Source organism: Thunnus albacares, chromosome 7 (genome assembly GCF_914725855.1).
Source record: "Thunnus albacares chromosome 7, fThuAlb1.1, whole genome shotgun sequence".
NCBI lineage: Eukaryota > Metazoa > Chordata > Actinopteri > Scombriformes > Scombridae > Thunnus > Thunnus albacares.
In genome coordinates, this window is record NC_058112.1 from 21709676 (window position 1) to 21727363 (window position 17688).

The 17688-nt window shown below is 39.6% G+C and overlaps 1 protein-coding gene across 3 annotated transcripts in view; it reads right to left on the reverse strand.

The window, feature by feature from the left end:
- The window catches only part of LOC122986112 (tumor protein p53-inducible protein 11-like), a 36923-nt gene that overhangs the window by 10045 nt on the left and 9190 nt on the right, over positions 1 to 17688 (reverse strand). For 2 of the 3 annotated variants that reach the window (XM_044357205.1, XM_044357203.1), the window contains one exon: positions 229 to 368. In XM_044357205.1, the coding sequence (XP_044213140.1) occupies positions 229 to 357 (129 nt within the window). In that variant the 5' untranslated portion in view covers positions 358 to 368. Of the gene's footprint in view, positions 1 to 228; positions 369 to 15529; positions 15649 to 17688 lie in introns of all 3 variants that reach the window. The other variant, XM_044357204.1, reaches the window with a different exon arrangement.

A 17688-nucleotide genomic window follows, 5' to 3' on the forward strand; every position in this document is an offset into this window, starting at 1 on the left:
GGAATCCATAGCTCTTCTCGGGGTTAATGAATGCATCTGTGGTTGGGTGCCATTTTTGCTTATGCATTGCTGCAGTGTCATCCATTTGAGTGATGATGGTTTCACACATGTGCTTACATTTCTAAGTTGTTTGTTGCACTAATGCACCAGCTATTTGCCTTTGTTATCCGCATTACTGCCCATATTGAATAAAAATGACTGGAATATGTTCATGTGATGTAATCTGACCTTTGAGCGGTGCACTTCGCCATCATCATCCTCCCCACCGACTCCAAGGATCTTCCGGCTCTTCAGACGGCTTATTAAGTCTGTCTGACTGTGCTTCTTCATCAGAGGAGCGTGAGGTTTAGAAGCCATGGTGGACACACCTGACAAAGAAGTGGAAAGAGAGGTTCACAAGAGGCATAAAGCAGGGAAGGCAATCAGTGGGTGCATGGCAATATTGTTGGAGGGGATGGTGGTAAACGAATGAACAAAATAGGGAGAGAATTGGAAAGAAAAAGGGACGAAAAGAGAAAAAATGTGGATATTTTATAGAATTTTTAGTTTCCAAACCATTGTAAGGAATATGTGTGGAGTTTTACCTCTGTTATTACCCCTCTCTTAGAAGAAGACACCTCTACAGCATAGGCAGGAAGAGGCATCTAGCAATCTACCAATAATCCCCTTGAGGACTTCACTTATGCAACACAATTACATAACATGGGTCTAGCAAATACACGCAACCCATAAAACCTTCCTCTTAAGTCAGAATGGACTCAGGGGGCCAGATGTCCTCAAGGTCTGCCGAGAGGCCAATAAGGAGAGGTGCCAGCTCAAAGAGCCAATGGATCTGATAGTGACACGGGCTATTGCCTGACACACACACACACACACACACACACACACACACACACACACACACACACGTAATTGGAGATGGGCCTTCTAAAGACTGAGGGTCTCACTGTCCATATTGACAAGTTCCATTGACAACAAGTGACTCAGTAAGTGGAAGGTGGTTTTGGTGTCGACTAGTATTGACGACACGGCAATACGCCCTAACCTTGGCTACAGACATACGTATGTCTCATCTGAAATAAACAGTCAATGGTCTTTTCTTCCAATAATTATTTCATCTTCTAGTTTCTTTCCTTTGCTTCTAGTTTGTTATAATTTCTAGCTTTAAGCTGTGAGCACGACTTATTTTTATCTCCACATGCTGTGATTAAAACAGACCAAAGCCACAGTGTTGCTCTGCCAGGCAGCTATGTTGGTAAGTTATAAAAATATATTTCTTAACCAACAAGTTGTGAAAAAAGAACTTTGGTTATCCTTTAGCAGTCAGAAAGTTCAATTCACTTTTAAACCGAAACAATAAGGTTTTAAAAACCTAATTACTTTTGTATCTGTTTTTGAAACCATAGTCTTACACTAACTTTATTTGAGGTTTATTTTTTAAATAATTACAGTCAAACAATCATTTTGTCAATGTGAACAAATAGCAATAACTGTATGACAAACATTTATGTGCAATTTATTTGTACTTTTATGTCTATGTTGGCTGTTGACTGTGTTTGCAGGATACACTGCAGTGGTCCTATTGATCAGTGTTAATGAATAATGCCTGTGGATACAATGGGGACAAGTAATAGAGATAGCACAACGCGTCATACTCTGAAATCCACGCCCACCAGAGAGGAAAACAATCTGTGCCGTAATATGCAACCAAGAGCCGAAATGTTAACAAAATGACTGTAGTCAGCTAAAAACATTAGATTTCAGCATGTCAAAGGATTATTTTAGCATCTTATGTTTACCAGAGAGGAAAAGATAGTTTATAGCATACGCTGAAACCCATTACATTGTATGTATGCTAAGATGCAATACATGAATACAAGGGCTGATATCTCGTCTACAGTACAGTAGAGAGCGCACAACTGTATAGCAAACACCACCGTATAACAGGCTGGCATGACACTTTTCACAGCTGTTATGGCGAGTACAGTTGCTAAACATAGGCAGGGAAATTACAAGCACAGACATGCAATCTTTTCCCATTCAGGCTCTTTCTACAGTTCGCGTTTCAGCTGAATGCAGGTTAGCTATTCTGTGATTTAAACATCAATTAAAAACACTGTGTACCTTTCAATTCAACACCTTTTTTTTTTTTTTTTAACTTTCAGCCTGCGTGTTGTCAGTGACTAGCAGCCTATCCAGGTATATGTGTCATTTTTATGGAAGTTTTTGAGCTACAGGCTGTCCGTGCAGCACAGTTCGGGTCTGTCTCTTCCACCACACTGCACACAGCCCTGTAACCACTTTTGTCTTCTTAAAGGCTCAGTTTTTCAGTTTGGCAGCTTATAAAAACTTTGTTGTGGGTTCTTTACCCTGCTGGTAGTGCATCCCACCACACAGCAGCTTTTAAGCGTTTTTATGTTGTATGCACGTTCACTCAATACGAAGTCAATGGAGAGCAATGAATTGTTTTCCCCTCCAGGGTGGGCGGGACTTAATTGCACTGTCTCTACAGTCAAATCAAGAGAGATCATCATTGACTCAATAATGTAACCTCTGTGGTTCAACTGGAGGCAAAAAGGCATGCACAAACATGTGTGCACACACACAATGGGATGGTTTGTCTAAAAATTGATGGCTACTCCACAGGGCAATTCTCTAGAGGAGTAAAACAAGAGCAATTATTGAACTACTCTCCCAAGGATGACGACAGCACCTCTAACACAGAGCTTTGTCCGCGGGAAAGAAAAAAAAAAATCAGTGCTACCGGAAAAACAACACAAAGTGTTCAGTTTTCCACCAAATAGGAAGTGTGTGATCACAGTTAACAGGCACAACGCATCAAATAAATACTACCAAACACTTGGTTTTCTTACAGAGGCCAAATGACCCAGCTAAACTGCACAGGAGAAAATACAATAGTTATTGGACATGCAATCATGATACATAAATTTGTGCTGAAACAATTGGTGCTTTAATTTATCAACATTTTTCAAACTAATTAATCAATAAAGTTATGAAATGATTTGCTGCTTATTTTTTTTCATAGTCTGCTAAATTTAATATATTTTGGATTTTGAACTTCTTGTGAGACAAAATTAGCAATTAGAAGATATCACTAAATGATAAACGCTAAATGATTCATAATAATACTACTAACAAGTTTAAAGGACCAGTGTGTAAGATTTAGTGGCATCTAGTGGCGAGGTTGCAGATTGCAACCAAATGAATACCCCTCCGCCTCCCCTTCTAAGCATATAGGAGAACCTACAGTGACGAAATGCAAAAGGCCCTCTCTAGAGCCAGCGTTTGGTTTGTCCGTTCTGGGCTACTATTGAAACGTGGCGGTACAACGTGGTGGCCTCAGTGGAAAGGACCCGCTCCCTATGTAGATATAAAGGACTCATTCTAAGGTAACAAAAACACAACAATTCTTATTTTCAGGTGATTATACACAAATTAAAACATACTTATGAATATTCAATTTCTGCCAAGTCCGTTCCATTAGATGCCACTAAATCTTACACACTGGTCTTTTAACTGCTATGTAAATAAACATGTTGTATGTTGCGGCCCTACTTGGAAAGCATCACACTGCAAGGTCTTCCTAATACTTTGTTCTTCTCACCCCCACTTTCTGCCACCCCATGTGTGTTTGGGAGGAACAGAAAGGTGGGAACTAGAAAGTCTGCTAATCTGAGTGCATTTCTATCTGAGAAACATATGGCAAGGCTTGACAACATTTCCTTGTAAACATGGACATACATAGGATTGCAGAAGTCAGTGAAGGTTACACAGTATGTGCTCAGGCTTCTGTTGTTCCACTTGGACTCTCACACAGCCAATGAGGCACTAGACTTTCCCTTTTTTTTTAACTAAAATGTATCAGTGCACTCTGAATGATTGTGATTCCACATTCGATTGAGGCTAAATTAGGTTATTTATCAGATAAAATAGAATGTCTATTACATAAGGAAAACAATGGTTTTCATTTTCGATCAAGCAGTAAAATGATCTATAAAGTGTACCACCGTGGGCCCAATTTGCTGTATTACATTCCATTCTTTGTAATGTGATCATTACAGATGTGCATTGCTATATCAGGGAAATAATATATTGTTCAACCCTAACCTCAAATGAATTCCATGGAGATAAGTGACCAGTTGTATTCCACAACCTCCTCATTCATAGGAAATAGGCACATCATCCTTCCTTGCTTTCATTGCCACTTCACTGGGCTTGTCAGACGCTACAAGAGAAAACCTGCATTGCACTGACATCCCTGTAAATGATGCAAAACTACAGCAGTGACTCCCTGAATGTCTGTCTGCTCCAGCACTATGACCCCATCAACATCTGTGATAACGCAGTAAATAAAACATACCTCACTGTACGAACTGATAAATCACACATTTTTCCTACATGCTAAAATAACCTTGCATGATTTCCCTTCGTATCTATCCAACACTGCTTCTTGACTTACCAGAGTAATGCTGATACAGTTGCCTAGCAACTGCCAATGGGCCAATCTCTTCTTCATTATTGAAAGCACCTTTCATGATTGCAACCACCTTTGATGAGGTCTCTGCTGAGAGCCACCAGTGACTCCACTATCATTCTCCTTGCTATCCAGGTGACATTTAAAGATAGATGAAGCGACTTCGATCCGTATTCAGTCAACTGGAGTACAGACATGCTTTCCTAATGAGCGGCTTGTTGTCAGCGCAAAAGACTTAGGAGAGGGACAACTTCAAAGTTAAAAAGTATATAAATGGTTGGCAGAGTAGTGGTCTTCTTCAGAAACACAACAATTGAAACCCCCCCCCACACACACACACACACACACACACACATGCTGTGAAACCCCTAACTAAGATCAGGTGCAACCAATTGCCTTCAGAAGTCACATAATTACTTAAATAGAGTCCACCTGTGTGCAATTTAATCTCTTAATATAAATACACCTGTTCCGTGAAGGCCTCAGAGTTTGTTAGAGAACATTACTAAACAAACAGCATCATGAAGACCAAGGAGCTCACCAAACACGTCAGGGATAAAGTTGTAGAGAAGTACCAAGCAGGATTAGGTTAAGACTGAAATGGTTTAAGGCAAAGAATGTTAATGTCTTAGAATGGTCCCGTGAAAGCCCAGACCTCAATCCAATTGAGAATCTGCGGCTAGACTTGAAAATTGCTGTTCACAGACGGTCCCCATCCAATCTGACTGAGCTTGAGCTATTTTGCCAAGAAGAATGGGGAAAACTGCAGTCTCTAGATGTGTAAAGCTGGTAGAGACATATCCCAACAGACTTGCTGCTGTAAGTGCAGTGAAAGGTGGTTCTACCAAGTATTGATACTTACTGGGAGGTTGGGGATACTTGGGCATCCAACAGATGTCTGCTTTTTTTGTCTTATTTTTTGTTTGTATAACAACAAAAACTATTTTGCACCCTCAAAGCACTATGCATGTTGTGTTAATCAAATGGTAAAAACCCTGATAAAATCATTGAATTCTGGGTTGTAACATCGCAAAATGTGAAAAAGTCCAAGGGGGGTGAATACTTATGCAAAGTATTGTATGTGATCTCACTCCCTCAGCATGACAAGTCCCTATTTACTAAAGTTGAGAAGCAAACCACATCTGAACTGGATGATGTGAGTGTGTTTGAAAGTAAAAAGAACAACATGTATATGGTGTAAAACAGAAATTATTAAGTTAGTTGGAAAGGATGAATAAAGAGAAGCTGAATCTAAGAGCAGAAAAACGAGACAGCAGTCCATTTTTAGACACCCAAGATTAAAATTCCAACATTCACAGAAGATGTATTGATGTGCTGATGAGGGTACAAGTGGCGAAATGATATAGCATGGTCTTAAAGGGCTTAGAGCCCTATTGACAAAATCTTGATATCTCTACCTACACTGCTACCTGAAGAGGATTATTTTTCCCAGTAAGAGCACAAGTGTTCCTGGCACTTAAAGCAATGAAGGGCTTTGTTTCTAATCAGCCTTTAATGCATGAAATACATTTACCTTGGCATAGTAATTATGTTTAATGTGGGTGGCTGCCTTTTTTAAAACAAAATCTAAAAGCACTGACACTTCAGAATTAAAGATGCATCAGTATTCCAGTGCCAAGGAGGGAAAAACATCCATGTTCAATAATGATCATTTTACAGTTTCTTATTTTATGCAACCATCCAACTAAGATGCATTAAACTAAGTTTAAAGTACAAAACAAACATTATTGGTGAAACAAGAAGTTGGCAGTTAAAATCATAATTTAAGAAAAGCTAATATAAAAAGAGGACCTAGTGTTTAAATTTTACTGGCATCCACAAATACCTCCAGAACATTTCTCATCTCAGCAAGATAAGAAAGAGACAATGCAAACAATCAATAATCAGTGCTACATTATGAGAGGGATTATTTTCTAGAAGACATACTTATTCCCAGAGTAATTGTTTAATGAGGAAGTGCAATTCCGATTCTGTAAATCCTATTACCCATTTTAATTGTTATGTTATGTTATTAGCTGAAAGAATTCCAATATGTGAATGATTAAAAACACCCTTATTAGCACACCATCAATTCAACACAGTTCAGCAATGGTTAATCCCTTGCTTTAGAAAGCTCTCGCACACAATCAACAAACATTATTCCATGTACTGTAAAAAAGACATAACCACAGATTCCTCAAAAGCATTGCATGTGTGATGATGACAATTCTGATGCATTACATAGCCTCAAGGATTCTGGGAAAAATATAAGAGGCAGACCTGTGCATCAGTTATAGGCCTTTAAACAGACAGGTGATGTAGCCTGGAAAGCCTGTTATTGATGCAGTCTAACAAGAAAGGCTTTCTTTCACCTTCTGTGATTGAGGATGTCTTTGCAGAATGTTAATGCATTCATGTGGCATAAACAAACAGGGGGAACGGAGTCTTATCAATATCTTATCTTATCAACATATATGGGGCCAGTCCACCTAAAGTGGAAAATAAACCAAAACCTGAGAATTTGATACCAGTAATAATATATTAAGAATAATGAACATTAATCTCTCTGTTCCTTCTCTGGATTTTGTGACAGAACATGTGCTGCTGAAATGAAAAGCTGCTAAACATAGGACGAAGATACTGTGGAAAATGTGCGAACTCCCTGAGAGATCTCTGGTGAGTGACTAGAAAGATGCTCTGTAAAAAAAATAATTGTATCATACGAACAAAGCAGTGTGTGGGTGTGGAGGAGCAACTGTGAACAAATGTGTTACTCAAAATAAGAAAGCAGACTCTAAACCCTGCTCATCTCCTCTTTTCCATAAATAACATGAGACATAGTTGCCCAGTAGCCTTTAAATCCCCTCACCACCATGTTTGGGATATCTAGCGGGACCATATAGTGCCAAGAGTAGATAATGCACAAAACAACAGCTCCACTCAACAGTCTCCAGACAAAGTGTGGACAGTTTCCCAATGAAATGTCTGTCTCTTGTACCCACTCAGAATCATTTACTGGCCTTAGTAAATGAATTACTTCTCATGGTTAGTGTTAATGGTATGGAATTCTCATTAGTGCAAGGAATACTGGAGCCTCAGTACAGTACACAACTTTAAGCTGAGGACAAGAGGATCCAGTCTCCTGTGGTCAGAGCTGTAAACCATGAAGAGGAATCAGGAGATGTGGAGAACTACTTTTTAGCCATGCTAGCAGCATGTCTGTCTGTTTTTCAAGCAGTCCACCACTTTGGTCCAGACTGTGATGACATTTTGTAGAAACATTCTCAGTCCCCAGAGGATCAAACCTGATGACCAGGTGCCCAGAGGATGTCTCTTAGGCCCTGTGCACACCTGGCATTAATTGGGTGATCCGGTCACAAGTGGACAGCTCTAAGTACATCAGGTCACACCTTACATTAGAACACATCTACACATTGACCAGTGCAATGGACTTCCTGTGCCTAGTCTGCAGGAAATTAAAAGAAGAAGTTTGCAAAGACCTTGGTGCACAGAAAAAAACAAAACTCTTCAGCCCAAATGCAAACCAGACAGCGTGTTTCATCCATCCACAAGAATCCATTTTGCCTCTTGTTGTGGCTTCTTCTTATAGTTTCGCACTTTAATATGACACCATTGGTGCACGAATGAGTACATACTTCCACTCATGCAGAGGACGTCAGTTGAGTAGGCAGTCCTTCAATGTGGCCCAAGTAACATTCATGTACACACTGCTAAAAGAATGTGGCCATATGTGGCCCAGACCACCTCCGAATGTGGTCTGAGCAATTGGATCTCAATGCGTCCTCAATGCGACTTTGGTGCATTCACACCTGTACTTAGAGCTGTCCACTTGTGATCGGATCACCCAAGACACATATTGATGCTAGGTGTGATAAGGGCCTTCATGACTTTGGTGACCCCCTGACTTGTTTTAGCACCACCAACAGGTCGAAGTTTTCTCTTATCTTGTGAAATATCTAAACATCTGCAAGAGAGATTGGCACAGAATTTTATACAGACATTCAAGGTTCGCAGATGATGTACCCCACTGACTTTGGTAATCCTTGGATTTTTCATCCAGTTGCACCATGAGGTTGACAATGAAATAACTGTTCATTGATTTCCATGCAGTTTGGTGCAAACATTCATAGTCTTTCATCTAGTGCGACCATGAGCTCAAAATTCCTATTTACCCAATTCTTTGGTTTATATAGGCTAGCTAACTGTTTGGTTATTTTACAATGAGCATTACAGTTTCACAAAGCTGCTAGTGTGGTTATAAACTCTTAGTCTTGTTTTTGTACACAAACACTATGGCCACCAACCTTTACTTCTGATTACTTACCATTACTACACATCAGCTCATTAGCACTTTTTTTTTTTTTTTTTAATTTAGCCTTCATTTTACCAGGCAAGACATTAAGAACAGTTCCTTATTTACAATGACAGCCTGGCAAGTGCCAGAAGACACTTGAGCTGTAGCTGTAAAATTATTCTGATGATGATGTGTAGTTGTTTGTTCTCTGGTTATGTGTGACCACACCCAATCACTGAGGAAGACTAAGGCACACGATTTCATTCACACAGGCCAACGCGACTGTCTAGTGCCCCAGGGCAAGTAGGGCTGTGGGAATCCACTTTAAAAGCTGTGAGTATTCAGCATTTCCCTACCAACCTCAGATATCTACTCAACAGTGATAAACGGATTCACTCCCACTCCTCCAGGAAATCCATACATAATTTGTTTTTGGATAGACAGATTATGCATGCATAATCTGCACCATGAGCAGACCAATTGTGAGCAGAACTCAAGATGTCAAACAGTTTTTCCATAGGGTAGGAACAGCACAAGAAAAAACATGGTTCACCTTGACCATGTGTTGGGCACTTAAGGTTTCATCCCAAACTGTGTGAGCCTACACATCATTGTCTGAAAGCTTTAATTCATCTTCCTTTCTTTTTTTAATATTTGCTTACAAACCAAAACGGAACAGCAAACTGCATAATATTGTAATCCTGACTTCTGTTAAATCCTTCCATTCCAGTTTTTAATATAATGGTAAAGATGTTGTTTTCTGAAAAACTCTCCTCTTTGTTGCACTCTATCAGTGATGAAATTAAGTCAATTTCTCCACTTAAATGATCAAAACTGATTAACTTGAAAATTTACAAAATCACCCCTCAAATTACTGAAACAACAAAAGGTGTGAAGCAAAGAAGTGCTAGTGGAAGGTTTCTACACTGTGTTAGTATGCATAAACAGATTGCAAGGGAAGAATGAACCTCATTATAGCTTTAACAAAGACATAACAGCTACAACCAAACACTGCTGAGAAGAGTAGATCAAAATAGTGCACAGCTCATACAGGATGTTGACATCTGGGCTGCTATGATATCCTGTCACTCCCTACTGTTTGTGTATCACAGTATGCACCTGGGACATAGAATATTTGACTGCATTTCATTTAAAAAGGTGCTTCTGTTAATTTGTCTACCCACAGGAGTAGATGAGATAACATGTAGGCCTATCATATCCCCAGAAAACGCAGCCTCCAAATGTACCATAGAGTTATATCAACCCTATTCTGACAAAATCAAAAACAAAAACTGAACACTGCAACATTAAATCATTCTGGTGTTCAAAATACTGTGTCAACACCGTGCGTCGTGAATTTTAAATCGGAGACAAAAACACAAGAGACAAAAAATTCAGAAGTACAACACCTCATGTTGTGCAGAGGCAATAAAACTACTAAAAGATGAATATGAAGAGTCTTAAATGGCGTCTCTTCCTGTGTCCTGCGTGTTCACACATTTGACACATTCAGTCAACCATGACGTCAGTGCAGCTCTGTTGAGGGTATGAAACTAAGTAATGGTAACACTGCACAACACAGCAAGATATGGCACAGTTTAAGTGTGTTATACCATGCAAGTAGACCAATGGATCCTGTGCACCCAGCTGTTCGGGGGGGTTTTAAAACTCAATTCTTTTCCTCAAACTACCTAAAGTAATTCCTGCATGACAAATGCTGGCTCTGATTTAGTGGAAAAACATAAATGAGGTTCAGTGGTGGCAAAAGGGTAGAGAAAACACATGAACACAGAAAGCAGTGCTTATGACAGCTAGTGATAAACAAAGGACAGTGGAAAAGGCAGTGAATTCCTATCTTGAGTCGGAACAGGCCACCAATTTATCCCCTGGAAACTGTACTCTATACAACACAGAGAAGATCTGTCCGGTTGGTCTGTGGGGAGAACTGCTCCTCAGTTTACCATCAATGGATTATTGTGCTGAGTTGAACAGATTAATACTGTTAAATTATCTGGGGACAGCTACCAAGGAATGAACTAGCACAAATGATTCCTGGGATTTGGAGTTTCCCTGCCTAATATTCAGTCATTACATCACACTGCAGCAAGGGAGTCACAAAGCCCAGTATCCCAACAGCCATTGCCAGTGTAATGAGATGTTACCACTCCATCTGTTAAGGTAATGTTTTTAATAATGTAAGTTATTAAAATGATAACTGAATGCTGCATGACATGGATTGTGGATAATGACTGAGTTCACAGTACAGCAGTCCAGCTGGGTCTCCACTGACACCCTGCCGGAACCTCATTCCAGTGAAGGCAGCCCTCCGTCCATACTCCTTGCACTACAACTACTCCTTCATAAATCCACAAGGAGGAGGAAAATATCAGACTGGAATACATATTTTTTGCAATGCTGGTTTAGGTACTGTAGTGTTAACCTTTGCTGTTACTGAAACTGACGTGCCAGAAATGAAAATGGTAATATGTTTGGCAGCAAGACACGTCACACGGGCCATCAAACCTTCCTGGTAAATTTGGCTTTTTAAACACTTTTAGAAACATAATAAATGGACTTTAAGAAACTAGCTTGTTTAGCAGCTTTAAGGCTACCAGCGACCCATAACGAAACACTCAACATTAACATGCTCATTCTGTAGGAGCAATAGGAGCCACTACTTGCTGCATTCAAAAAGGACTGTTATGAATACACAAATGTCTAGCTGTCAAATTTATAAATGTCTCCACTTTTTCAAATGTATTTTCCAGAAAAACAAGCTACATGACAAAAAAAAAAATAAAAACACAGAAAGGGATTGTGGAATGACTTGACAAGGCTTTGTGCTCCTCATCTGCCATTCACAACCACAGTGTATAATTTCATGGTGTGTAAGAAAGACAGGTGGTTTATTTTTACCATCTGTTACATTGGGCTCATGTGGGGCACAGCATTGAGGGGGGCCTCTAGTACTAAGCAGGCACTGAGGTCTGCCAGTGATTGTTTGGCATTTCTATCTCTGGAGCCATATTGACATGGCAGGCTTACTGTGAAGCCAATGAAGAAGCAGCAAAACGTGGTGAGGTAAAGCAGAGCTGACACTTAACGCAAACGCGCAGCTGTGAGGTGAATGATCTCCTCCAAGGAGCAAAACCCTCAGAGCTCAGCGGGGATGCAGCACACACAGATAAAAGACAACGAGAATGAGGTCCCACCTTCAAACGTACACACACACATCAACAAAGCTGACTTAAAGCTTCAAAGCCCTGTCTCTGTTGTACTGTGATACACTGCTGTGACAAACAGTCAACCAACATTTATGACTGCTTCTATGTAATTATTATTCTTACTGTTACACAGTGACTAACACTCTGGGTTATTGTTGATTTACTCATCTCTGCAGCCGCATATTATTGCACTGTCACTGTGATTTTAAGACATACAGTATGATAATTATAATTGCACAGGGCAGGCTGGAAAACAGAAGCATATGTTCAGTTTCATTACCGTAGTGCCACATCAATTAAGGTTGTAAAACTCTCCCAGATAATTTAAAATTAGGGCTGGGCAATATAGCCTATAAATGATATCACAATAGTTTTAGGCTACATTGCAATACATGATATATATCTTGATCTTGTCCTCTAAACTACTGTATTACTACTAAACTGTAACTACTAAAATACTAAACTACTAAATAAACTACTGTTACAATAAAATTGAAGTACTGTTATAATAAAGTAAAATTAAGTACTGTTATAACAAAGTTTAATAAAGTACTGTTATAATAAAGTTGAATAAAGTGCTGTTAAAATAAAGTTAAATAAAGTACTGTTATAATAACAGTGTTTCCCCTGTAACTGCACAGGCCTAGCGGGCTGCCAGTCCAATGAGAGCCTCTGCCAGGTCAAAAAAAAAATCTTTTTTTAAATGCCAAAAATAACACCGAATATCCATCCATTCAGAAATCAATAGTGTTTGGGAGCCTCTGTGCAGCGCTGTTGCCTGGGAAACTCTTGGTAGCGTAGCACCTTTAAAGAATAGGGCAGTGTGTAATGGTAATGTGTGTGCGTAGCGTCTGGGAAAAGTGAGGGTGAATGTAAAGCTTAGGCTATAGTGTGTCAGTTAATAAATGCTGCAGCTTCTCTAGACAAAGTAAAATCTTGTCTCTTGTTTCCCCAACTGCTGGAAAAGTGAAGGAGGTTAGCCCCAAAGTTAGCGACAATGGGTTAGCCTAACCTGACCAGGCTCACTTAAGTTGGACTGACCTTTAAGGTGGACCAGCTATTCTCATTTTGGTGTCAATCCACCACTCACCTCACCTACATACGCCGCACACACTCACCCAGGAGAGTGGTCTGGATGGGAGGGCGGGTGTGTGTGCGATGTATGTATATGATTTTTTTTCTTTTGGTGTGTGAGAGGGAGAGAGACATAGAAGAAGGCGATAGAAGCGAAATGCCAAAGCAAGTCTCATGCCAGCTTAAAAAAAATTATGTTTGCATTATAGTAATTTACTACATCCCACATAGAATAAGTCATTGAGTATATTCGATGTATCGCCCACCCACAGCCTGATAATAGATATGTATATTGCCATTAGAACGAATTATTAAGTGTCTATTTCAAAATCTGTGACACAATGGTAGTTGAAGGACTGATCCCTAGGGTGTCACAATATGACTATTTCAAGCCTTGGACTTGGTTCCTTCTTGCTCAGCTTGTCTTGCTTGCTGAAGTGCTACCTGGTTGCTAGGCAGCCCTGCTGTATGACAAAGAATACCCATTTCATGGCTCAATCTGCGTCAGTAAGGATCTCTTCATGTGGAATTCATTGCTGGGTAAAGGTCAAAAAGAGATCTTTAAAATATCCAACTAGTCATTTATATTAGCATCGAGTAACAAGCGGTTAATTTCATTAACTGTTTGCATTATTTCCTCCTCTGTACAATCACTTCCTCTCCCGAACATGTGTAAGAGAGCTTGTCATATAATCCTATGCTCATCATTCCAGGCACAAAAGTGGTAATGGATGCACACACACGTATGTACATAGGCTCAAAAGCAATAAACACACTTCTATTGCCTATAAACTTCAAACAAGCCGACAGGTGGGTTCCACAGCAACACCCAGCAACATCAATTTTACAACATATGTAGGTGCGGGTCAGCTTTTCAGTATTAATCCAGAAGCACACTAGACAAAGCACAACAACTTCCATCTTGTTGAAGATTAGGTAACAACATGGGCTCACTCATAGTATGATAAGTGACTGTGTATACATATCGAAGGATCAGCATTCAGGGGGGAAAGAAATGGTGGTTTGCATATATACAAACACGGAGAGACAGAGAGGGAGCAGAAGAGAACGAAGATGTTTGCTCGGGAACGAGTTAGTGTTACTGATCCGCCAAACACTGATATTTCATTCAGCAGGACATTTAATGGTAATAGCCTAGTACTTTATTTTTAATTCAGATGTTTAACTTACATTTAACTCATTTTTATAGTTGTGTTTCTCATGAGCAGCACGGATTGATGATACTGACATTTCATTTGCCAGCTGGCCCCTGTGACAAATCATCTTGTTCTACTACTCAAACTACAGGAACAATGAAATAAATATCAAATATGAATGGGTCAGTGATAACCCTGCAATTAAAAAGCTTTCTGGTCATCATTTTGTCACAAACACCAAGTTGTTGAGCAATGCCACAAACAGCTCCCCTTCTCTTATTATGCTGCTAATTTTTTCTTATGATAAGCTTTTTACTTAACACAGACAGCACAGTGGTGAGCTCAATGTCAGAAATATACAAAAGCAAACCACTTTTACAACGATGAGAAGATATTGCTGCCTTTTTTCCTTCCTTACCCCTTACTAATTCTTCAGTGCTGCTTGTTGCCATCTTCATAGCCTTAGGACTGGCAGACTCTCCAGATACCTAATCACAATTTTAGGAGCGGATATGGTCCAAAAATGAACGTAGAGAGCGGACACACATGGTTCTGTTTGTACTACATCCGATGTCTGCATAGGTGGACATGATTTGTTTGCCAGACATGGGTAGATGATGAAATTTACATCGCGCAGACCCCCCCAGACCCAAGTAGACCACATTGAAACTATTGACGTAAGGCTGGGTATTGTTCAAAATTTTTGATTTGGTGCCTCAACACTACCTGTCTCCTCTTAGTACTGAAACAATAAAGAATATAGATATAGTTAAATAAAGAACTTTCCCTGAATAAAATATCAAATAAAAAAATTAAACTAGGCCGTATCTGATCCAAAAATGAGTAAACAATTCAAAGAATCTGATCAATCATTCAGTGACAACTTTTGATACATGACACTTTTCAATTCTCATTGATACAAACACACTGCAGTGGATGCTCAAGTATTGAGGCTCAAGAAAGCAGGATAGGTAGGTAACTAGTCGACTGATGTCATTTTACACTAAGGCTGCACGATATGACCAAAATCCCATGTCCTGATATAGGTAATCTCATATCCAGATAACCATATGCATCACGATATAACACATTTTCTGTAAATTCAGTGAATAAATGGTCTGTGTCAGACTTTTCATACCCAAACCATGTCTATGTGACAGGAATAGCCCCTCTTTTAGGTGCAAGTTCCTGGTTTTGTCTTGAAGAATGCCACTGCTGAAATTTCTCGTACATAATAATCACGACGAACGCAAACCACACTAACTTTCTACTTCAAGCAGCTGACTGGAGCTAGTGGTGAGCAAATGGGAATAGGTGTTATTGCTGCAGCCTCTCCTCTCTGCTTCCCTGTGTCGGTGTTTGACTGAGGGCAGGGCTCGGCTCCTACACACACACACACACACACACACACACACACACACACACACACACACACACACACACACACACACACACACACACACACACACACACACAGGCCACGGTGGAATGAAGCAGGTGAAGTGAAATAATGAAGTAACGTTTTACTTGAGTTGACAACAACTCATGTAAAACGTTACTGTAAGTGCAACACGATTTTATAAACCACCTGTTCAACAAGCATAAACATGCAGAAAAGCACCTGTTTTGCCCTCAGTCTCCTATCCACTACCAGTATGTTTTACACAAGCCCAGCATGCTGGTTAAGCTAATAGCAAACTGTATACCAACAAGCTAAAACAAAAGCTGTATGTATGTAGCCGAACTGTTTAGCTTCATTTGCTACATTTCTCAAAATTTGGCAAATTCTTGTAAACTTATCTACAGGCTGAGATAGCAACCCTCCCTCTACCTGTAGCAGTGAATCACATCAGCAGCAGAGGGAGGAGGACAGGATGAATGACTCACAGTGACTGATGTCTGTGTTCTTCATTCTTTCTAAACTTCGCACAGTATTTTCATGTCAGAAATATTATTTATTTTGACATGTTATTTTTGTTTCCAGTGAGATATTATTGAGTTTACACACTGACTTTGCTGTTGTAAACATTAATGTTGCTGCTCTGGAAACAATATTTGGTTATAGCTATTTAAAATATAAATCAATTCTATTCCTGTTCTGAATTAAGATTACTTCAGGACACAGTGCTTATTTCATCAGTGAGCATATTTGTTTCACTTTTCTTCTTGCTAATGTCGGAGTGTACTGTGAAAATCTACAACCAGTGTAGATTTTTTATAAATATTATAAAGTCCAAAATTATGTGAAAATGCATAGTTTCATCAAATTCTCTTGGGGTAGAGTCCTTCTGGTGCCAAAAGCTCCTGTAAATTATCACACATGGCATGATGAACATGAATAAACCTATCTGGAACAATTCTAACATACTTTTAAGTTATTTCACTGCTGGTGTGCACAAATACAGGTCCTGGCAACGTGGGCTCTGCATGCACACAACAGCACCGCTGCTGAATAAAATCCTCGGGGAAACACTAATCAGACTGTCACTGTTTCTGTGTGACACAGTTCTGATTGATCCCTGCCCAATTAGTAAGCAGAGCACCTTCCACAAACAGTGTAATACACACTGCTGCATCTATACCAACATAGGTACATAAGTTTCTTTTTAATATTCAGACTCTGTGATTGGTTTGTCCATCATTCTCCCACACCGTAGACAGAGCGCAAATAATAAAGGTTCTCTGTGACAGAAAATCAATACAAGAAACATTGCATGGTATGACCTCCCTAAAACCTCAGCGTCTGTCTTGACTGTCTGCAGAAATTACAAAACAATCTTACAAAATGCAAAGAACCTCTAAAGAGCATGCCATTCAACATCAGTTGTTTTTTTTTTTAATTACACAGATCACATAGCAGTTTATAGTCTGTTGGTGGACAGTTAGCCTTTGAGTTGTGCAAAAATAATCAGGTGACTGACAACAGAATTCCAGTCATTTCCTTTGAGAGGTCATTAAATCTCTTCCTGGAACTGTTACATCTCTACTCAGGAAGTGGACCATGCCAGGAGTAGTAGACAGTCCACTTAGCAAACAGGCACTAGGGGTGGGAATCTTTGGGAAACTCACAATTTGATTTGATTCCAATTCTTTAGTGTCCATTTTGATTTAGAATCGATTCTCAATACAAAACTGATTCTTGATTGAACGAGTAGAAAAGGGGGCACTATTTTCAGTCTCTTGCTCCAATATACTGTGTGTGAAACCATTCATTGGTGTCCTTAGTCCACTGAAAAACAACATGAAACATAACTGGCAATTAAGATAAACAGTCTGCAGCCTTTTCATTCCGCTTCCTTTTGTGAAGATGAACTTGAGCGTGTGCACACCACACTGCCCTCGCACTTGAGTTCCACCTTTTCGGTTCCGTCAACATCACGTTATTAAATGACATTTAGAAAATCTATTTTTGACATTTGTGAA